Genomic DNA, 25,083 nt, shown 5'->3' on the forward strand with positions numbered 1-25,083 from the left:
GTCGGCAAAATGAGTACCTGTGAACTGGTAATAGGGGCATTGCTACAGTGACGATGCACCATTGATCATAGCCAGTTGAAAGCATGAAATCATGCCACCACGATAAGTGGAAGTGCAAAAAAAAATAAAAATTACCTTGTGTAGCCTTTCATGGTTGCTTTATGCAGCTTCTCAGCTGGAAGAGCATGGGAGGAGTCAAAGTGTGTGTGTGTGTGTGTGCGTGCGTGTGCGCGCGCGTGCGCGTTGCTGTTGAGTGCTATTTCCACACGTGGGTGGGTTTCAGGAGATGCAACTGAGACCTGCCTGGTTTCAAAGTATCCACCGATACACTTTCAATGCATATATAGCTCTTTGTGTTTGATTGATTTCGATGATATGTTTTAAATAAGTTTGATTGGTCCATCTTACAATCTCACCTCACCCCAGTCACCTGAAACCAATGACACCATCGGTGAAACTCAGTGTGTGTGTTTGTGTTTGTTTCTTTGTTTTCTTGTGTGTGTGTGTGATGGAATTGTTAGGAACAGTTGCGTGTGTGATTGACATTTCTTTTGGTGAGCCTTCTCTCACTGATTTGTCATTATGGTTTGGTGGAAAATCCACTGTTGTGTGTCTGATATTTGTTTGATTCTTGTGTATTTGTGAAAACTATGGGTTGACTGGCTGCCTTGGACGCCACTGAGGTTGTGGATCTATTGATGTCGGAAATATACTGATGTGGATCCGTGACCAAGGTTGTGGATCTATTGATGTAGGTAATGTACTGATGTGGATCCGTGACCAAGGTTGTGGATCTATTGATGTAGGTAATCTAATGATGTGGAGTGTGACCAAGATCGTGGATCTATTGATGTAGGTAATCTACTGATGTGGATCTGTGACCAAGATTGTGCGTCTATTGATGTAGGTAATCTACTGATAAGGATCCGTGACCAAGATCGTGGAGCTATTGATGTAGGTAATCTACTGATGTGGATCCGTGACCAAGATTGTGGATCGATTTATGTAGGTAATGTACTGATGTGGATCCGTGACCAAGATCGTGGAGCTATTGATGTAGGTAATCTACTGATGTGGATCCGTGACCAAGATTGTGGATCGATTTATGTAGGTAATGTACTGATGTGGATCCGTGACCAAGGTTGTGGATCTACTGATGTAGGTAATGTACTGATGTGGATCCGTGACCAAGATTGTGGATCTATTGATGTAGGTAATCTACTGATGTGGATCGGTGACCAAGATTGTGGATCTATTGATGTAGGTAATCTACTGATGTGGATCGGTGACCAAGATTGTGGATCTATTGATGTCGGTAATGTACTGATGTGGATCCGTGACCAAGATTGTGGATCTATTGATGTAGGTAATCTACTGATGTGGATTTGTGACCAAGGTCGTGGTTCTATTGATGTAGGTAATCGACTGATGTGGATCTGTGACCAAGATTGTGGATCTATTGATGTAGGTAATCTACTGATGTGGATCCGTGACCAAGATTGTGGATCTATTGATGTAGGTAATCTACTGATGTGGATCCGTGACCAAGATTGTGGATCTATTGATGTAGGTAATCTACTGATGTGGATCAGTGACCAAGATTGTGGATCTATTGATGTAGGTAATCTACTGATGTGGATCCGTGACCAAGATTGTGGATCTATTTATGTAGGTAATGTACTGATGTGGATCCGTGACCAAGGTTGTGGATCTATTGATGTAGGTAATGTACTGATGTCGATTTGTGACCAAGATTGTGGATCTATTGATGTAGGTAATCTACTGATGAGGATCCGTGACCAAGATCGTGGATCTATTGATGTAGGTAATCTACTTATGTGGATCTATTGATGTAGGTAATCTACTGATGTGGATCCGTGACCAAGGTTGTGGATCTATTGATGTAGGTAATGTACTGATGTGGATTTGTGACCAAGGTTGTGGGTCTATTGATGTAGGTAATCTACTGATGTGGATCCATGACCAAGATTGTGGATCTATTTATGTAGGTAATGTACTGATGTGGATCCGTGACCAAGGTTGTGGATCTATTGATGTAGGTAATGTACTGATGTGGATCCGTGACCAAGATTGTGGATCTATTGATGTAGGTAATCTACTGATGAGGATCCGTGACCAAGATCGTGGATCTATTGATGTAGGTAATCTACTGATGTGGATCTGTGACCAAGATTGTGCGTCTATTGATGTAGGTAATCTACTGATAAGGATCCGTGACCAAGATCGTGGAGCTATTGATGTAGGTAATCTACTGATGTGGATCTATTGATGTAGGTAATCTACTGATGTGGATCCGTGACCAAGATTGTGGATCGATTTATGTAGGTAATGTACTGATGTGGATCCGTGACCAAGGTTGTGGATCTACTGATGTAGGTAATGTACTGATGTGGATCCGTGACCAAGATTGTGGATCGATTTATGTAGGTAATGTACTGATGTGGATCCGTGACCAAGGTTGTGGATCTACTGATGTAGGTAATGTACTGATGTGGATCCGTGACCAAGATTGTGGATCTATTGATGTAGGTAATCTACTGATGTGGATCGGTGACCAAGATTGTGGATCTATTGATGTCGGTAATGTACTGATGTGGATCCGTGACCAAGATTGTGGATCTATTGATGTAGGTAATCTACTGATGTGGATCCGTGACCAAGATTGTGGATCTATTGATGTAGGTAATCTACTGATGTGGATCAGTGACCAAGATTGTGGATCTATTGATGTAGGTAATCTACTGATGTGGATCCGTGACCAAGATCGTGGATCTATTGATGTAGGTAATCTACTGATGAGGATCCGTGACCAAGATTGTGGATCTATTGATGTAGGTAATCTACTTATGTGGATCGGTGACCAAGATTGTGGATCTATTGATGTCGGTAATGTACTGATGTGGATCCGTGACCAAGATTGTGGATCTATTGATGTAGGTAATCTACTGATGTGGATTTGTGACCAAGGTCGTGGTTCTATTGATGTAGGTAATCTACTGATGTGGATCCGTGACCAAGGTTGTGGATCTATTGATGTAGGTAATGTACTGATGTGGATTTGTGACCAAGGTTGTGGGTCTATTGATGTAGGTAATCTACTGATGTGGATCCGTGACCAAGATTGTGGATCTATTGATGTAGGTAATCTACTGATGTGGATTTGTGACCAAGATTGTGGATCTATTGATGTAGGTAATCGACTGATGTGGATCTGTGACCAAGATTGTGGATCTATTGATGTAGGTAATCTACTGATGTGGATCCGTGACCAAGATTGTGGATCTATTGATGTAGGTAATCTACTGATGTGGATCCGTGACCAAGGTTGTGGATCTATTGATGTCGGTAATCTACTGATGTGGATCCGTGACCAAGGTTGTGGATCTATTGATGTCGGTAATGTACTGATGTGGATCCGTGACCAAGGTTGTGGATCTGTTGATGTAGGTAATCTACTGATGTGGATCCGTGACCAAGATTGTGGATCTGTTGATGTAGGTAATCTACTGATGTGGATCCGTGACCAAGGTTGTGGGTCTATTGATGTAGGTAATCTACTTATGTGGATCTATTGATGTAGGTAATCTACTAATGTGGATCCATGACCAAGATTGTGGGTCTATTGATGTAGGTAATCTACTGATGTGGATCCATGACCAAGATTGTGGATCTATTGATGTAGTTAATCTACTGATGTGGATCCATGACCAAGATCATGGATCTATTGATGTAGGTAATGTACTGATGTGGATCCGTGAGCAAGGTTGTGGATCTATTGATGTAGGTAATGTACTGATGTGGATCCGTGACCAAGGTTGTGGATCTATTGATGTCGGTAATGTACTGATGTGGATCCGTGACCAAGATTGTGGATCTGTTGATGTAGGTAATCTACTGATGTGGATCTATTGATGTAGGTAATCTACTAATGTGGATCCATGACCAAGATTGTGGGTCTATTGATGTAGGTAATCTACTGATGTGGATCCATGACCAAGATTGTGGATCTATTGATGTAGTTAATCTACTGATGTGGATCCATGACCAAGATCATGGATCTATTGATGTAGGTAATGTACTGATGAGGATCCGTGAGCAAGGTTGTGGATCTATTGATGTAGGTAATGTACTGATGTGGATCCGTGACCAAGGTTGTGGATCTATTGATATAGGTAATCTACTGATGTGGATCCATGACCAAGATTGTGGATCTATTGATGTGGATCCATGACCAAGATTGTGGATCTATTGATGTAGGTAATGTACTGATGTGGATCCGTGACCAAGGTTGTGGATCTATTGATGTCGGTAATGTACTGATGTGGATCCGTGACCAAGGTTGTAGATCTGTTGATGTAGGTAATCTACTGATGTGGATCCGTGACCAAGATTGTGGATCTGTTGATGTAGGTAATCTACTGATGTGGATCCGTGACCAAGGTTGTGGGTCTATTGATGTAGGTAATCTACTTATGTGGATCTATTGATGTAGGTAATCTACTAATGTGGATCCATGACCAAGATTGTGGGTCTATTGATGTGGATCCGTGACCAAGATTGTGGATCTATTGATATAGGTAATCTACTGATGTGGATCTATTGATATAGGTAATCTACTGATGTGGATCCATGACCAAGATTGTGGATCTATTGATGTAGGTAATCTACTGATGTGGATCCATGACCAAGATTGTGGATCTATTGATGTGGATCCGTGACCAAGATTGTGGATCTATTGATATAGGTAATCTACTGATGTGGATCCATGACCAAGATTGTGGATCTATTGATGTAGGTAATGTACTGATGTGGATCCGTGACCAAGGTTGTGGATCTATTGATGTCGGTAATCTACTGATGTGGATCCGTGACCAAGGTTGTGGATCTATTGATGTCGGTAATGTACTGATGTGGATCCGTGACCAAGGTTGTGGATCTGTTGATGTAGGTAATCTACTGATGTGGATCCGTGACCAAGATTGTGGATCTGTTGATGTAGGTAATCTACTGATGTGGATCCGTGACCAAGGTTGTGGGTCTATTGATGTAGGTAATCTACTTATGTGGATCTATTGATGTAGGTAATCTACTAATGTGGATCCATGACCAAGATTGTGGATCTATTGATGTAGTTAATCTACTGATGTGGATCCATGACCAAGATCATGGATCTATTGATGTAGGTAATGTACTGATGTGGATCCGTGACCAAGGTTGTGGATCTATTGATGTAGGTAATGTACTGATGTGGATCCGTGACCAAGGTTGTGGATCTATTGATGTCGGTAATGTACTGATGTGGATCCGTGACCAAGGTTGTGGATCTGTTGATGTAGGTAATCTACTGATGTGGATCCGTGACCAAGATTGTGGATCTGTTGATGTAGGTAATCTACTGATGTGGATCCGTGACCAAGGTTGTGGGTCTATTGATGTAGGTAATCTACTGATGTGGATCCATGACCAAGATTGTGGATCTATTGATGTAGTTAATCTACTGATGTGGATCCATGACCAAGATCATGGATCTATTGATGTAGGTAATGTACTGATGTGGATCCGTGAGCAAGGTTGTGGATCTATTGATGTAGGTAATGTACTGATGTGGATCCGTGACCAAGGTTGTGGATCTATTGATGTCGGTAATGTACTGATGTGGATCCGTGACCAAGATTGTGGATCTGTTGATGTAGGTAATCTACTGATGTGGATCTATTGATGTAGGTAATCTACTAATGTGGATCCATGACCAAGATTGTGGGTCTATTGATGTAGGTAATCTACTGATGTGGATCCATGACCAAGATTGTGGATCTATTGATGTAGTTAATCTACTGATGTGGATCCATGACCAAGATCATGGATCTATTGATGTAGGTAATGTACTGATGAGGATCCGTGAGCAAGGTTGTGGATCTATTGATGTAGGTAATGTACTGATGTGGATCCGTGACCAAGGTTGTGGATCTATTGATATAGGTAATCTACTGATGTGGATCCATGACCAAGATTGTGGATCTATTGATGTGGATCCATGACCAAGATTGTGGATCTATTGATGTAGGTAATGTACTGATGTGGATCCGTGACCAAGGTTGTGGATCTATTGATGTCGGTAATGTACTGATGTGGATCCGTGACCAAGGTTGTAGATCTGTTGATGTAGGTAATCTACTGATGTGGATCCGTGACCAAGATTGTGGATCTGTTGATGTAGGTAATCTACTGATGTGGATCCGTGACCAAGGTTGTGGGTCTATTGATGTAGGTAATCTACTTATGTGGATCTATTGATGTAGGTAATCTACTAATGTGGATCCATGACCAAGATTGTGGGTCTATTGATGTAGGTAATCTACTGATGTGGATCCATGACCAAGATTGTGGATCTATTGATGATCTGATGTGGATTGACGATGTAGGTAATCTGATGTGGATCCGTGACCAAGGTTGTGGATCTATTGATGTAATCTACTGATGATCCGTGATTGTGGATCTATTGATATAGGTAATCTACTGATGTGGATCCATGACCAAGATTGTGGATCTATTGATGTAGGTAATCTACTGATGTGGATCCATGACCAAGATTGTGGATCTATTGATGTGGATCCGTGACCAAGATTGTGGATCTATTGATATAGGTAATCTACTGATGTGGATCCATGACCAAGATTGTGGATCTATTGATGTAGGTAATGTACTGATGTGGATCCGTGACCAAGGTTGTGGATCTATTGATGTCGGTAATCTACTGATGTGGATCCGTGACCAAGGTTGTGGATCTATTGATGTCGGTAATGTACTGATGTGAATCCGTGACCAAGGTTGTGGATCTGTTGATGTCGGTAATCTACTGATGTGGATCCGTGACCAAGATTGTGGATCTGTTGATGTCGGTAATCTACTGATGTGGATCCGTGACCAAGATTGTGGATCTGTTGATGTCGGTAATCTACTGATATGTCGGTAATCTACTGATGTGAATCCGTGACCAAGGTTGTGGATCTGTTGATGTAGGTAATCTACTAATGTGGATCCATGACCAAGATTGTGGATCTATTGATGTAGTTAATCTACTGATGTGGATCCATGACCAAGATCATGGATCTATTGATGTAGGTAATGTACTGATGTGGATCCGTGACCAAGGTTGTGGATCTATTGATGTAGGTAATGTACTGATGTGGATCCGTGACCAAGGTTGTGGATCTATTGATGTCGGTAATGTACTGATGTGGATCCGTGACCAAGGTTGTGGATCTGTTGATGTAGGTAATCTACTGATGTGGATCCGTGACCAAGATTGTGGATCTGTTGATGTAGGTAATCTACTGATGTGGATCCGTGACCAAGGTTGTGGGTCTATTGATGTAGGTAATCTACTAATGTGGATCCATGACCAAGATTGTGGGTCTATTGATGTAGGTAATCTACTGATGTGGATCCATGACCAAGATTGTGGATCTATTGATGTAGTTAATCTACTGATGTGGATCCATGACCAAGATCATGGATCTATTGATGTAGGTAATGTACTGATGTGGATCCGTGAGCAAGGTTGTGGATCTATTGATGTAGGTAATGTACTGATGTGGATCCGTGACCAAGGTTGTGGATCTATTGATATAGGTAATCTACTGATGTGGATCCATGACCAAGATTGTGGATCTATTGATGTGGATCCATGACCAAGATTGTGGATCTATTGATGTAGGTAATGTACTGATGTGGATCCGTGACCAAGGTTGTGGATCTATTGATGTCGGTAATCTACTGATGTGGATCCGTGACCAAGGTTGTGGATCTATTGATGTCGGTAATGTACTGATGTGGATCCGTGACCAAGGTTGTGGATCTATTGATGTCGGTAATGTACTGATGTGGATCCGTGACCAAGGTTGTGGATCTGTTGATGTAGGTAATCTACTGATGTGGATCCGTGACCAAGATTGTGGATCTGTTGATGTAGGTAATCTACTGATGTGGATCCGTGACCAAGGTTGTGGGTCTATTGATGTAGGTAATCTACTTATGTGGATCCGTGACCAAGATTGTGGATCTGTTGATGTAGGTAATCTACTGATGTGGATCCGTGACCAAGGTTGTGGGTCTATTGATGTAGGTAATCTACTTATGTGGATCTATTGATGTAGGTAATCTACTAATGTGGATCCATGACCAAGATTGTGGGTCTATTGATGTAGTTAATCTACTGATGTGGATCCATGACCAAGATCATGGATCTATTGATGTAGGTAATGTACTGATGTGGATCCGTGACCAAGGTTGTGGGTCTATTGATGTAGGTAATCTACTTATGTGGATCTATTGATGTAGGTAATCTACTAATGTGGATCCATGACCAAGATTGTGGGTCTATTGATGTAGTTAATCTACTGATGTGGATCCATGACCAAGATCATGGATCTATTGATGTAGGTAATGTACTGATGTGGATCCGTGACCAAGGTTGTGGATCTATTGATATAGGTAATCTACTGATGTGGATCCATGACCAAGATTGTGGATCTATTGATGTGGATCCATGACCAAGATTGTGGATCTATTGATGTAGGTAATGTACTGATGTGGATCCGTGACCAAGGTTGTGGATCTATTGATGTCGGTAATCCACTGATGTGGATCCGTGACCAAGGTTGTGGATCTATTGATGTCGGAAATGTACTGATGTGGATCCGTGACCAAGGTTGTGGATCTGTTGATGTAGGTAATCTACTGATGTGGATCCGTGACCAAGATTGTGGATCTGTTGATGTAGGTAATCTACTGATGTGGATCCGTGACCAAGGTTGTGGGTCTATTGATGTAGGTAATCTACTTATGTGGATCTATTGATGTAGGTAATCTACTAATGTGGATCCATGACCAAGATTGTGGGTCTATTGATGTAGGTAATCTACTGATGTGGATCCATGACCAAGATTGTGGATCTATTGATGTGGATCCGTGACCAAGATTGTGGATCTATTGATATAGGTAATCTACTGATGTGGATCCATGACCAAGATTGTGGATCTATTGATGTAGGTAATGTACTGATGTGGATCCGTGACCAAGGTTGTGGATCTATTGATGTCGGTAATCTACTGATGTGGATCCGTGACCAAGGTTGTGGATCTATTGATGTCGGTAATGTACTGATGTGGATCCGTGACCAAGGTTGTGGATCTGTTGATGTAGGTAATCTACTGATGTGGATCCGTGACCAAGATTGTGGATCTGTTGATGTAGGTAATCTACTGATGTGGATCCGTGACCAAGGTTGTGGGTCTATTGATGTAGGTAATCTACTTATGTGGATCTATTGATGTAGGTAATCTACTAATGTGGATCCATGACCAAGATTGTGGGTCTATTGATGTAGGTAATCTACTGATGTGGATCCATGACCAAGATTGTGGATCTATTGATGTAGTTAATCTACTGATGTGGATCCATGACCAAGATCATGGATCTATTGATGTAGGTAATGTACTGATGTGGATCCGTGACCAAGGTTGTGGATCTATTGATGTAGGTAATGTACTGATGTGGATCCGTGACCAAGGTTGTGGATATATTGATGTCGGTAATGTACTGATGTGGATCCGTGACCAAGGTTGTGGATCTGTTGATGTAGGTAATCTACTGATGTGGATCCGTGACCAAGGTTGTGGGTCTATTGATGTAGGTAATCTACTTATGTGGATCTATTGATGTAGGTAATCTACTAATGTGGATCCATGACCAAGATTGTGGGTCTATTGATGTAGGTAATCTACTGATGTGGATCCATGACCAAGATTGTGGATCTATTGATGTAGTTAATCTACTGATGTGGATCCATGACCAAGATCATGGATCTATTGATGTAGGTAATGTACTGATGTGGATCCGTGACCAAGGTTGTGGATCTATTGATGTAGGTAATGTACTGATGTGGATCCGTGACCAAGGTTGTGGATCTATTGATGTCGGTAATCTACTGATGTGGATCCATGACCAAGATTGTGGATCTATTGATGTAGTTAATCTACTGATGTGGATCCATAACCAAGATCATGGATCTATTGATGTAGGTAATGTACTGATGTGGATCCGTGAGCAAGGTTGTGGATCTATTGATGTAGGTAATGTACTGATGTGGATCCGTGACCAAGGTTGTGGATCTATTGATGTAGGTAATCTACTAATGTGGATCCATGACCAAGATTGTGGGTCTATTGATGTAGGTAATCTACTGATGTGGATCCATGACCAAGATTGTGGATCTATTGATGTAGTTAATCTACTGATGTGGATCCATGACCAAGATCATGGATCTATTGATGTAGGTAATGTACTGATGTGGATCCGTGAGCAAGGTTGTGGATCTATGGATGTAGGTAATGTACTGATGTGGATCCGTGACCAAGGTTGTGGATCTATTGATATAGGTAATCTACTGATGTGGATCCATGACCAAGATTGTGGATCTATTGATGTGGATCCATGACCAAGATTGTGGATCTATTGATGTAGGTAATGTACTGATGTGGATCCGTGACCAAGGTTGTGGATCTATTGATGTCGGTAATCCACTGATGTGGATCCGTGACCAAGGTTGTGGATCTATTGATGTCGGAAATGTACTGATGTGGATCCGTGACCAAGGTTGTGGATCTGTTGATGTAGGTAATCTACTGATGTGGATCCGTGACCAAGATTGTGGATCTGTTGATGTAGGTAATCTACTGATGTGGATCCGTGACCAAGGTTGTGGGTCTATTGATGTAGGTAATCTACTTATGTGGATCTATTGATGTAGGTAATCTACTAATGTGGATCCATGACCAAGATTGTGGGTCTATTGATGTAGGTAATCTACTGATGTGGATCCATGACCAAGATTGTGGATCTATTGATGTGGATCCGTGACCAAGATTGTGGATCTATTGATATAGGTAATCTACTGATGTGGATCCATGACCAAGATTGTGGATCTATTGATGTAGGTAATGTACTGATGTGGATCCGTGACCAAGGTTGTGGATCTATTGATGTCGGTAATCTACTGATGTGGATCCGTGACCAAGGTTGTGGATCTATTGATGTCGGTAATGTACTGATGTGGATCCGTGACCAAGGTTGTGGATCTGTTGATGTAGGTAATCTACTGATGTGGATCCGTGACCAAGATTGTGGATCTGTTGATGTAGGTAATCTACTGATGTGGATCCGTGACCAAGGTTGTGGGTCTATTGATGTAGGTAATCTACTTATGTGGATCTATTGATGTAGGTAATCTACTAATGTGGATCCATGACCAAGATTGTGGGTCTATTGATGTAGGTAATCTACTGATGTGGATCCATGACCAAGATTGTGGATCTATTGATGTAGTTAATCTACTGATGTGGATCCATGACCAAGATCATGGATCTATTGATGTAGGTAATGTACTGATGTGGATCCGTGACCAAGGTTGTGGATCTATTGATGTAGGTAATGTACTGATGTGGATCCGTGACCAAGGTTGTGGATATATTGATGTCGGTAATGTACTGATGTGGATCCGTGACCAAGGTTGTGGATCTGTTGATGTAGGTAATCTACTGATGTGGATCCGTGACCAAGGTTGTGGGTCTATTGATGTAGGTAATCTACTTATGTGGATCTATTGATGTAGGTAATCTACTAATGTGGATCCATGACCAAGATTGTGGGTCTATTGATGTAGGTAATCTACTGATGTGGATCCATGACCAAGATTGTGGATCTATTGATGTAGTTAATCTACTGATGTGGATCCATGACCAAGATCATGGATCTATTGATGTAGGTAATGTACTGATGTGGATCCGTGAGCAAGGTTGTGGATCTATTGATGTAGGTAATGTACTGATGTGGATCCGTGACCAAGGTTGTGGATCTATTGATATAGGTAATCTACTGATGTGGATCCATGACCAAGATTGTGGATCGATTGATGTGGATCCATGACCAAGATTGTGGATCTATTGATGTAGGTAATGTACTGATGTGGATCCGTGACCAAGGTTGTGGATCTGTTGATGTAGGTAATCTACTGATGTGGATCCGTGACCAAGGTTGTGGATCTATTGATGTCGGTAATGTACTGATGTGGATCCGTGACCAAGGTTGTGGATCTGTTGATGTAGGTAATCTATTGATGTGGATCCGTGACCAAGATTGTGGATCTGTTGATGTAGGTAATCTACTGATGTGGATCCGTGACCAAGGTTGTGGGTCTATTGATGTAGGTAATCTACTTATGTGGATCCATGACCAAGATTGTGGGTCTATTGATGTAGGTAATCTACTGATGTGGATCCATGACCAAGATTGTGGATCTATTGATGTAGTTAATCTACTGATGTGGATCCATGACCAAGATCATGGATCTATTGATGTAGGTAATGTACTGATGTGGATCCGTGAGCAAGGTTGTGGATCTATGGATGTAGGTAATGTACTGATGTGGATCCGTGACCAAGGTTGTGGATCTATTGATGTAGATAATCTACTGATGTGGATCTATTGATGGAGGTAATCTACTGATGTGGATCTGTGACCAAGATTGTGGATCTATTGATGTAGGTAATGTACTGATGTGGATCCATGACCAAGATTGTGGGTCTATTGATGTAGGTAATCTACTGATGTGGATTTGTGACCAAGATCGTGGATCTATTGATGTAGGTAATGTACTGATGTGGATCCATGACCAAGATTGTGGATCTATTGATGTAGGTAATATACTGATGTGGATCTATTGATGTCGGTAATCTACTGATGTGGATCCGTGACCAAGGTTGTGGATCTATTGATGTAGGTAATCTGCTGATGTGGATCCGTGACCAAGATTGTGGATCTATTGATGTAGGTAATGTACTGATGTGGATCTATTGATGTAGGTAATCTGCTGATGTGGATCCGTGACCAAGATTGTGGATCTATTGATGTAGGTAATGTACTGATGTGGATCCGTGACCAAGGTTGTGGATCTATTGATGTCGGTAATCTACTGATGTGGATCCGTGACCAAGGTTGTGGATCTATTGATGTCGGTAATCTACTGATGTGGATCCGTGACCAAGGTTGTGGATCTATTGATGTAGGTAATCTACTGATGTGGATCCATGACCAAGATCATGGATCTATTGATGTAGGTAATGTACTGATGTGGATCCATGACCAAGGTTGTGGGTCTATTGATGTAGGTAATCTACTTATGTGGATCTATTGATGTAGGTAATGTACTGATGTGGATCCATGACCAAGATTGTGGGTCTATTGATGTAGGTAATCTACTGATGTGGATTTGTGACCAAGATCGTGGATGTATTGATGTAGGTAATGTACTGATGTGGATCCATGAGCAAGGTTGTGGATCTATTGATGTAGATAATCTACTGATGTGGATCTATTGATGTCGGTAATGTACTGATGTGGATCCGTGACCAAGATTGTGGATCTATTGATATAGGTAATCTACTGATGTGGATCCATGACCAAGATTGTGGGTCTATTGATGTAGGTAATGTGCTGATGTGGATCCATGACCAAGATTGTGGATCTATTGATGTAGGTAATGTACTGATGTGGATTTGTGACCAAGGTTGTGGATCTATTGATGTAGGTAATGTACTGATGTGGATCCATGACCAAGATTGTGGGTCTATTGATGTAGGTAATCTACTGATGTGGATTTGTGACCAAGATCGTGGATCTATTGATGTAGGTAATGTACTGATGTGGATCCGTGAGCAAGGTTGTGGATCTATTGATGTAGGTAATCTACTGATGTGGATCGGTGACCAAGGTTGTGGATCTATTGATGTAGGTAATCTACTGATGTGGATCCGTGACCAACATTGTGGATCTATTGATGTAGGTAATCTACTGATGTGGATCCGTGACCAAGATTGTGGATCTATTGATGTAGGTAATCTACTGATGTGGATCGGTGACCAAGGTTGTGGATCTATTGATGTAGGTAATCTACTGATGTGGATCCGTGACCAAGGTTGTGGATCTATTGATGTAGGTAATCTACTAATGTGGATCCGTGACCAAGATTGTGGATCTATTGATGTAGGTAATATACTGATGTGGATTTGTGACCAAGATTGTGGATCTATTGATGTCGGTAATCTACTGATGTGGATCTGTGACCAAGATTGTGGATCTATTGATGTAGGTAATGTACTGATGTGGATCCGTGACCAAGATTGTGGATCTATTGATATAGGTAATCTACTGATGTGGATCCATGACCAAGATTGTGGGTCTATTGATGTAGGTAATGTGCTGATGTGGATCCATGACCAAGATTGTGGATCTATTGATGTAGGTAATCTACTGATGTGGATTTGTGACCAAGATCGTGGATCTATTGATGTAGGTAATGTACTGATGTGGATCCATGACCAAGATTGTAGGTCTATTGATGTAGGTAATGTACTGATGTGGATCCATGACCAAGATTGTGGATCTATTGATGTAGGTAATCTACTGATGTGGATCCGTGACCAAGGTTGTGGATCTATTGATGTAGGTAATCTGCTGATGTGGATCCGTGACCAAGATTGTGGATCTATTGATGTAGGTAATGTACTGATGTGGATCCGTGACCAAGGTTGTGGATCTATTGATGTCGGTAATCTACTGATGTGGATCTATTGATGTAGGTAATGTACTGATGAGGATCCGTGACCAAGGTTGTGGATCTATTGATGTAGGTAATCTACTGATGTGGATCCATGACCAAGATCATGGATCTATTGATGTAGGTAATGTACTGATGTGGATCCATGACCAAGATTGTGGGTCTATTGATGTAGGTAATCTACTGATGTGGATTTGTGACCAAGATCGTGGATGTATTGATGTAGGTAATGTACTGATGTGGATCCATGAGCAAGGTTGTGGATCTATTGATGTAGATAATCTACTGATGTGGATCTATTGATGTCGGTAATCTACTGATGTGGATCTGTGACCAAGATTGTGGATCTATTGATGTAGGTAATGTACTGATGTGGATCCGTGACCAAGATTGTGGATCTATTGATATAGGTAATCTACTGATGTGGATCCATGACCAAGATTGTGGGTCTATTGATGTAGGTAATGTGCTGATGTGGATCCATGACCAAGATTGTGGATCTATTGATGTAGGTAATGTACTGATGTGGATTTGTGACCAAGGTTGTGGATCTATTGATGTAGGTAATGTACTGATGTGGATCCATGACCAAGATTGTGGGTCTATTGATGTAGGTAATCTACTGATGTGGATTTGTGACCAAGATCGTGGATCTATTGATGTAGGTAATGTACTGATGTGGATCCGTGAGCAAGGTTGTGGATCTATTGATGTAGGTAATCTACTGATGTGGATCCGTGACCAAGATTGTGGATCTATTGATGTAGATAATCTACTGATGTGGATGTATTGATGTAGGTAATATACTGATGTGGATCTGTTGATGTCGGTAATCTACTGATGTGGATCTGTGACCAAGATTGTGGATCTATTGATGTAGGTAATGTACTGATGTGGATCCATGACCAAGATTGTAGGTCTATTGATGTAGGTAATGTACTGATGTGGATCCATGACCAAGATTGTAGGTCTATTGATGTAGGTAATCTACTGATGTGGATCTGTGACCAAGATTGTGGATCTATTGATGTAGGTAATCTACTGATGTGGATCGGTGACCAAGGTTGTGGATCTATTGATGTAGGTAATCTACTGATGTGGATCGGTGACCAAGATTGTGGATCTATTGATGTAGGTAATGTACTGATGTGGATCCGTGACCAAGGTTGTGGATCTATTGATGTAGGTAATCTACTGATGTGGATCCGTGACCAAGATTGTGGATCTATTGATGTAGATAATCTACTGATGTGGATGTATTGATGTAGGTAATATACTGATGTGGATCTATTGATGTCGGTAATCTACTGATGTGGATCTGTGACCAAGATTGTGGATCTATTGATGTAGGTAATGTACTGATGTGGATCCATGACCAAGATTGTAGGTCTATTGATGTAGGTAATCTACTGATGTGGATCTGTGACCAAGATTGTGGATCTATTGATGTAGGTAATCTACTGATGTGGATCGGTGACCAAGGTTGTGGATCTATTGATGTAGGTAATCTACTGATGTGGATCGGTGACCAAGATTGTGGATCTATTGATGTAGGTAATGTACTGATGTGGATCCGTGACCAAGGTTGTGGATCTATTGATGTAGGTAATCTACTGATGTGGATCGGTGACCAAGATTGTGGATCTATTGATGTAGGTAATGTACTGATGTGGATCCGTGACCAAGGTTGTGGATCTATTGATGTAGGTAATCTACTGATGTGGATCTATTGATGTAGGTAATCTACTGATGTGGATCCGTGACCAAGATTGTGGATCTATTGATGTGGGTAATCTACTGATGTGGATCTGTGACCAAGATTGTGGATCTATTGATGTAGGTAATCTACTGATGTGGATCGGTGACCAAGGTTGTGGATCTATTGATGTAGGTAATCTACTGATGTGGATCGGTGACCAAGATTGTGGATCTATTGATGTAGGTAATGTACTGATGTGGATCCGTGACCAAGGTTGTGGATCTATTGATGTAGGTAATCTACTGATGTGGATCCGTGACCAAGATTGTGGATCTATTGATGTAGATAATCTACTGATGTGGATGTATTGATGTAGGTAATCTACTGATAAGGATCCGTGACCAAGATCGTGGAGCTATTGATGTAGGTAATATACTGATGTGGATCTATTGATGTCGGTAATCTACTGATGTGGATCTGTGACCAAGATTGTGGATCTATTGATGTAGGTAATGTACTGATGTGGATCCATGACCAAGATTGTAGGTCTATTGATGTAGGTAATCTACTGATGTGGATCTGTGACCAAGATTGTGGATCTATTGATGTAGGTAATCTACTGATGTGGATCGGTGACCAAGGTTGTGGATCTATTGATGTAGGTAATCTACTGATGTGGATCGGTGACCAAGATTGTGGATCTATTGATGTAGGTAATGTACTGATGTGGATCCGTGACCAAGGTTGTGGATCTATTGATGTAGGTAATCTACTGATGTGGATCGGTGACCAAGATTGTGGATCTATTGATGTAGGTAATGTACTGATGTGGATCCGTGACCAAGGTTGTGGATCTATTGATGTAGGTAATCTACTGATGTGGATCTATTGATGTAGGTAATCTACTGATGTGGATCCGTGACCAAGATTGTGGATCTATTGATGTAGGTAATATACTGATGTGGATTTGTTTCCAAGGTTGTGGATCTATTGATGTAGGTAATCTACTGATGTGGATCGGTGACCAAGGTTGTGGATCTATTGATGTAGGTAATCTACTGATGTGGATCGGTGACCAAGGTTGTGGATCTATTGATGTAGGTAATGTACTGATGTGGATCCGTGACCAAGGTTGTGGATCTATTGATGTAGTTAATCTACTGATGTGGATCGGTGACCAAGGTTGTGGATCTATTGATGTAGGTAATGTACTGATGTGGATCCGTGACCAAGGTTGTGGATCTCTTGATGTAGGTAATGTACTGATGTGGATCCGTGACCAAGGTTGTGGATCTATTGATGTAGTTAATCTACTGATGTGGATCGGTGACCAAGGTTGTGGATCTATTGATGTAGGTAATCTACTGATGTGGATCCGTGACCAAGGTTGTGGATCTATTGATGTAGGTAATCTACTGATGTGGATCCGTGACCAAGATTGTGGATCTATTGATGTAGGTAATATACTGATGTGGATTTGTGACCAAGGTTGTGGATCTATTGATGTAGGTAATCTACTGATGTGGATCGGTGACCAAGGTTGTGGATCTATTGATGTAGGTAATCTACTGATGTGGATCGGTGACCAAGGTTGTGGATCTATTGATGTAGGTAATGTACTGATGTGGATCCGTGACCAAGGTTGTGGATCTATTGATGTAGTTAATCTACTGATGTGGATCGGTGACCAAGGTTGTGGATCTATTGATGTAGGTAATGTACTGATGTGGATCCGTGACCAAGGTTGTGGATCTCTTGATGTAGGTAATGTACTGATGTGGATCCGTGACCAAGGTTGTGGATCTATTGATGTAGTTAATCTACTGATGTGGATCGGTGACCAAGGTTGTGGATCTATTGATGTAGGTAATCTACTGATGTGGATCCATGACCAAGATTGTGGATCTATTGATGTAGGTAATATACTGATGTGGATCGGTGACCAAGGTTGTGGATCTATTGATGTAGGTAATCTACTGATGTGGATCGGTGACCAAGGTTGTGGATCTATTGATGTAGGTAATGTACTGATGTGGATCCGTGACCAAGGTTGTGGATCTATTGATGTAGGTAATGTACTGATGTGGATCTGTGACCAAGGTTGTGGATCTATTGATGTAGTTAATCTACTGATGTGGATCGGTGACCAAGGTTGTGGATCTATTGATGTAGGTAATGTACTGATGTGGATCCGTGACCAAGATTGTGGATCTATTGATGTAGGTAATATACTGATGTGGATCGGTGACCAAGGTTGTGGATCTATTGATGTAGGTAATCTACTGATGTGGATCGGTGACCAAGGTTGTGGATCTATTGATGTAGGTAATGTACTGATGTGGATCCGTGACCAAGGTTGTGGATCTATTGATGTAGGTAATGTACTGATGTGGATCTGTGACCAAGGTTGTGGATCTATTGATGTAGTTAATCTACTGATGTGGATCGGTGACCAAGGTTGTGGATCTATTGATGTAGTTAATCTACTGATGTGGATCCGTGACCAAGGTTGTGGATCTATTGATGTAGGTAATATACTGATGTGGATCCATGACCAAGATTGTGGATCTATTGATGTAGGTAATATACTGATGTGGATCGGTGACCAAGGTTGTGGATCTATTGATGTAGGTAATCTACTGATGTGGATCGGTGACCAAGGTTGTGGATCTATTGATGTAGGTAATGTACTGATGTGGATCCGTGACCAAGGTTGTGGATCTATTGATGTAGGTAATGTACTGATGTGGATCCGTGACCAAGGTTGTGGATCTATTGATGTAGTTAATCTACTGATGTGGATCGGTGACCAAGGTTGTGGATCTATTGATGTAGTTAATCTACTGATGTGGATCCGTGACCAAGGTTGTGGATCTATTGATGTAGGTAATGTACTGATGTGGATCCGTGACCAAGGTTGTGGATCTATTGATTTAGGTAATCTACTTATGTGGATCAGTGACCAAGATTGTGGGTCTGCCATTTGGAGAGGTTCTGGGTTGAAAGGATCGAAACTTCGAGAAAGGTGTGTGTGTGTGTGTGTGTGTGTGTGTGTGTGTGTGTGTGTGTGTGTGTGTGTGTGTGTGTGTGTGTGTGTGTGTGTGTGTGTGTGTGTGTGTGTGTGTGTGTGTGTGTGTGTGTTTAGAAGTTATTGTAACCTTCTGGTTGAGTGAATGGAATAACCTGCTGAAATGTCATTGTTCTCGAGTTCAAACACAAATACATTGTCCGAAGGACTTTGTACACTTTGCGTTCTGAAATGAAAATAGTGAAGCATTTACTGATTTTACAGTTTAATTGCATCCATTGTTTGCTGGTACAGTTTATCTGTGTTGCAATCAAACCATTCTGGTGAAGATGTTTTGCCTCTTGTGTTTACTGGAAGGAAGAGGTGGAGGTTTAAGAAATGTGGGGGTGGGGTTGGTTGGGGGGGGGGGCGGGGGTTCCGCAAGCATCCCAAGAATTCTCTCACGGTTTGCATGCGTGTTGCTTCGAAATTGGATTAGTTATAAAAGTCGAAAGAAAACCGCATTTGATTCCATCACGACATGAAGTTGCTTCTCTCCGCAGCCTCAGCACCATCAGGAGTTCACGGCATCTGCTGAGATGTCTCGCAATTTCAACGAAGGCTCCTTGAGTTGTTTAGACAAACATTTTGAGAATCCGATGGAGTTTCTCTCGGTGTTTGGTTTCGATTGGCTCCATTGCCAGTCACCTTGAGTTGGACCCTTCCTGCTGTGCTTGTTCGATCTTACCTTCATTCTGTCCGCAGGATTTGCAACATCTGTACAATGCGGTTAACCTTCTCATGTTTATAATTATTACTTTTTGTTTCTAAATCCTCGGTATTTGGGTGATCAATATCAAGACAGTTTCATCATTCACTATAAAAAAATATTTATTGGGTGGGTGGGGGCAGTGGGGGGGGGTGGAACATGGTCCACCTTTGTCTTCTTCTTTATGTAAACTTCTTTATAAATAAATTAATTAATCCTGCTTCCAATTGTCTTCTTAAATGTACACTCCCTTTGTCTCATGCAGGTTTTCAGGAAAGGCAAGGCCTTGAGATGTCAGACACAGTGCCGGACTCCAGGCCTCGGCCCGTGCTTAGTGCGAAGTCCGGGACAGATACCTTTGGCTACGTTGGCATCGATGCCGTGCTCGAACAGATGCGCCGAAAGGCGATGAAGCAAGGCTTTGAATTCAACATTATGGTTGTGGGTAAGTCTGTGCTGATCCTTATGGCTTGGTGACACTGCTGACAACAGATAGGGGGTGGCTGGAAAGTACCCTCGTTGGGGGGGTGGGGGGGGGTAAATTTTCGACCCTTTCTCCTGTGCTTGAAGCCACGAGGCTGTAGAAGGGGCCTTTCCACGATCTGTATCAAATGCTCACCATGACTTTTTAAGAATGTCAATGAGGATGTTTTGATACGACTGGCTATGGGCGTGGGGCCATAAATTTATTGCATCCGCATGGCAGGAGGCTGAAAGTAGGAAACACACATGAGAAAGAGAAGAGGGATGACTGTAAGGGAGAGCGAGGAGAGTGGGGAGGGAAAGGAAGGGGCGCACATTCAACACCCAGGGAGGAGATTGTGGGTGTCCATAATTCCGCCATAGTCGAATACGTTATAAATAGATGTTGCCTTCCTGAACATGCCTATATTTCCATTTTTTTTTAACCCCCTGTCTTTCTGTCCTTCCCTTGCTTGTAAATTGAGCGTTGTTTTTGTGAACTTTCTTCCATACTTTTTGTTATTGTCATACAATATTTGTACAAATCAATAAAATAAACCAATGTCACCCGCAGGGTGACCCGTATCTTGCCAAAAGGTGACCACGTGTGACTTCTTTAAGGTGACACCGAGGTGAACAGAGCTGCTATCCACCAGGAGCGACTCCTTGAGGAATATCTGCCTACGAGAGATTCTGATGAGAATCGTTCTACAGAGTAACCATGAAAAATATGCGTTTGCCTCATAACGTCACCAAATGACGTCATAATGTCTCAAGCTTGACATATCTAGAAAGCACTCATCGAGGTGTTCAATTTGAGGTACTACACGATATGGTTCCTAAAACTTGAAAATTTGACCTTGGGGTCAAATATGTTTGATCTGAGGCGCTAACCATGAAGGTCAAGGCCAATCGCCACCAAAAATTAATCAGCTGAGCCCCAGACCATGAACTATATTCCCATGAAGTTTGAAGACGATCCGATCAAAATTACTCAAAAAATAAGGGTTTCGTCGACTCCCCTGATTTGCGCCAAAGTGACCTTGACCTTTGACATTGATCTTCAAAATTTTGTGCACTGAAAGGGACCTCTATAGGCCTCTGATATGCGAAGTTACAAAAATTTCCGATGATAACTGTGCTCTGCAGAATTTTTTATACGTGATTACAGGCAAACAAAAAAACAAAAAAAAACAAAAAATAAAACATCCAAGCTGACGAACATATCTTGCAAAACTTCGTTTTGGCAAGATAATAAACTGCATCCAAAATTCCTTTTGACCACAAGCTTTAATTCTCTGCTTTGTGTGATCTGGTGGTGGTGGTCGTACGGCAGCTTAGCTGCTGGGGAAGCTATCATTTCTTGAAGCGCGACTGTGTCGCTGATGCAGTGCCTCTCTACCAGTACACACACTGAAAGTGGTACTCATTTCACCGACCTCCGAAGGATGACAGGTTGAGTCAAACCCCTGGTGTATTAATTCAGCAGCTAACGGGGCTTGAACTCAGGACCCTAAGATCCCAAGCCACCACCCTAACCACTGAGCCAACACCAGGCTCTGTGATCTTGTATGTTACGTTCTAAGCTATCTTGGACAGCCGTATTAGGGGGGGGGGGCATGTAGTCAACACCTTCTTTGAAACCCTTTCTCTCCGAGCACAGAAGAAAGGGTCACAAAGATAAACCCCCTCTGCCCCGCACTGCCAATTTGCAGAGAGGGATATCCCTTCCGTTCCCCTGTAAAGCTGTTGTCAGGCTGTCGATGCAATTTAAACTCATTTTTTGATTTGAAAGTGTTTTTTAATCGTTTTGCTGACACGGAAGCAAAAACTGAGTGTAAAACGAGTAACGTGGCCGGAGATGTGTTTTGGCTTGGGGAATGTGGCACGAATGAAGTGACGAGAATTTGGTGATGATCCGGATTTGGATCTGAGAATGTTTTTCAGCAATTCTTCACCATCGAGCGATAAGGCTAAAACGACATATCACAGGATGTCTCAAAAAAGTTGTGGACACATTTGGGCGAAACTTGATGGACAGTTTTGGTGTATAACAAGGAAGAGTTGATTCTATTTCGGTGAAGATATGCATCCGGATCCAATAAGTTTTTTTTTTTAGTTTTTTTTTTTATTTTTATTTTTTTCAGCGATTCTTCACCATTGATTGAGGGGCCTAAAATGATATATAGCACAATATCTCAAAAAGTTGTCGACGGATTTAGACCAAACTTGATGGATAAGTTGGTTGGGTGACGAGAACAAGCTGATTTAAATTTTAGTTCAGGTCCGAATCCAGATCCGGCATATCGGTGGGATACAAAACATAAACTAATCAGCCTGGCGGAGGTTTGCGCTCTTCCGAGTGCCCTTCTCGTTTTTTGAATGTAATCATAATGTATTGTTGCACTTTTTTTATGTTGTGGATTGGACCGGAGTACATTGCCCTCCCGTTGAACTCTTCCTACTTATAAATACGTGCATAATTCTCATGGTATTGGTTATCATTTTGCTGTTTTAAAGGTGATAACTCGGCGATGCTGCGGCTCATCGAATGGGGGGGGGGGGGGTGGCAGCTGGACATTTAACACTTGGATAAATTTACCACCCGCTTGCTATTCGATCGACTGATCGAAAAGTGTGAAAAATGCACATCGGCGGCATTATTGAAAACCTGTGCACACTTCAATGACGGGACGCATGTTTGATTTATTTATTGATTTCTCTATATGGGCGAGGCTCATGGAAAGGAAAAGTAAAAATTGATAGCCCATTAAAGAACCTCTCCCACCAAGCTAAAAATTTGGCCCAAAACCATCTCGTGCACCTTTTCAGAAATGACAGCATTTGACTCGACTTGATTCCACTTTCCCCAAGCAAACTGACGGCGCTCGGTTGGCTGCAGGCTGTGCAAATGCTTTTGTTGGCTTCACAATTACCTCTGTGCCACTTCTTTTTTATTTTTCTTTTTTTTTCCATCCTCTCACCTTCATATATACTTTCAACGTGTCGCTCTTTTCTATTCGATTGATTGCTCAGATATGTTTTATATACGGTTGATTGGCCCCATCTCACAATCACACCTCATTCCAGTCGCCTGAAACCAATGACGGCATCAGTGGGACTTGTACATTGATGTTATGGTATAACCGAAGTTATTATTTATTTAAATCGTGTGCCTTTCCCAGAAAGAAAAAAATCATTGCACGCAACAGCGACTCCACCTGCACTTTTGGAGTAATACGTCACCTGTATTTTCAATTCTGTATTGGGACGGTATGCCTGGTGTTGGCTTAATGGTTAGGGTGGTGGGCTTGGAATCCGAGGATCCTGAGTTCAAATCCCCCTCAGCTGTTGAATTTATACCAGGTGGGGTTGACTCTGCCTGTCATCCTTCTGAAGTCTGCAAAATGAGTACCAGAATGCTGGTACCCTGCGTCGGAGTGGCGACCCGTCCAGGATTGTGTCCAATAACCAAGGAGACTGCTTCGGCAGCACCAACGCTCCTCACAGAGTATGGTCCCAATGGATGGATAGATGGATTGTGACGGTAAGGATGTATACTGGATTGAATTCGTAACCGTATATTAATTTTTTAACAGGGTGTAATTCTCACTGCGCGTGATCTTGTACCTCCCAGAATCCGGTAGCGAAAGTGTTAATGATGCACCATTCCTCCTCCTGGGTAAGTGGTGTATTGTGCTCTGGAGTTTCTGGCCCTCGAACCGTTGCAAAACGTCCGAGAGCAGTTCAGTTACGTTTAGGTCTGAGTTCTGGGTTGGCCCGTACACAACGTCAACATTGTCACGAAATCTGTTGTTAACAGCGCAGCCGGATAGGAAGGTGTGAAGTCAACCTGAGAGACAGACATAAGGGTCTTCACGAAGGTAGTGCATGGTAATGCATGGTGGTGAAAAATGTCACGATAACATCCATTAATAAAAAAAAAACGCGTTCTACTTTACTGGTTATCGGCTTGGTCATCATTTTTAAGGATATCATTCCTTGGATGACCATATTTTCAATCTTGAGCAAAGGTGCATTGTTTTCAGGTGTACCAGGTCACGGCACCTTTACTCCAAGGGCTTGTCTTTAAAGGATTGTCGCTGAACCCAAGACACTGACTGTCCACTTGTAGCTGGTTTGTTGCTATTTCCTGGTATCCATTTTCAAATACTACTCTAGGTTCATTTATTTAGTTGTCAATTTGGTTGCTCTGATCATTGCAGATACGAGATATTGATGCTTCAATTGGCATTGACATCTTTTTTTTCCTATTTTTTTTTTTCCTGTCTGTCTCTGTCTCTGTCTGAGTACTGTAACGTACTATATTTAGTCATGCTGCCTTGTTTTTAATGTTCATGGGAGATGGGAAAAATTGCTTTGCTGCTTTGCAATGCTGGTGGGTTGTGGAAGGGTTGTGGATTATGCACAGCCAGTTTGGGAGGGATCAT

At 41.9% G+C, this 25,083-nt stretch overlaps 1 protein-coding gene across 5 annotated transcripts in view; it reads left to right on the top strand.

Annotated features, from left to right (window-relative positions):
• Window positions 1-25,083, top strand: part of LOC147022297 (septin-9-like) — a 66,283-nt gene that overhangs the window by 22,595 nt on the left and 18,605 nt on the right. For 4 of the 5 annotated variants that reach the window (XM_085893028.1, XM_085893023.1, XM_085893024.1 and 1 more), the window contains one exon: window positions 20,436-20,615. In XM_085893028.1, the coding sequence (XP_085749154.1) occupies window positions 20,462-20,615 (154 nt within the window). In that variant the 5' untranslated portion in view covers window positions 20,436-20,461. Of the gene's footprint in view, window positions 1-20,435; window positions 20,616-23,262; window positions 24,180-25,083 lie in introns of those variants that run through there. The other variant, XM_085893027.1, reaches the window with a different exon arrangement.

The sequence above is a fragment of the Eptatretus burgeri genome, chromosome 8 (genome assembly GCF_056783735.1).
Source record: "Eptatretus burgeri isolate ZD-2024b chromosome 8, Ebu_testis_v1, whole genome shotgun sequence".
NCBI classification, from domain to species: Eukaryota; Metazoa; Chordata; class Myxini; order Myxiniformes; family Myxinidae; genus Eptatretus; species Eptatretus burgeri.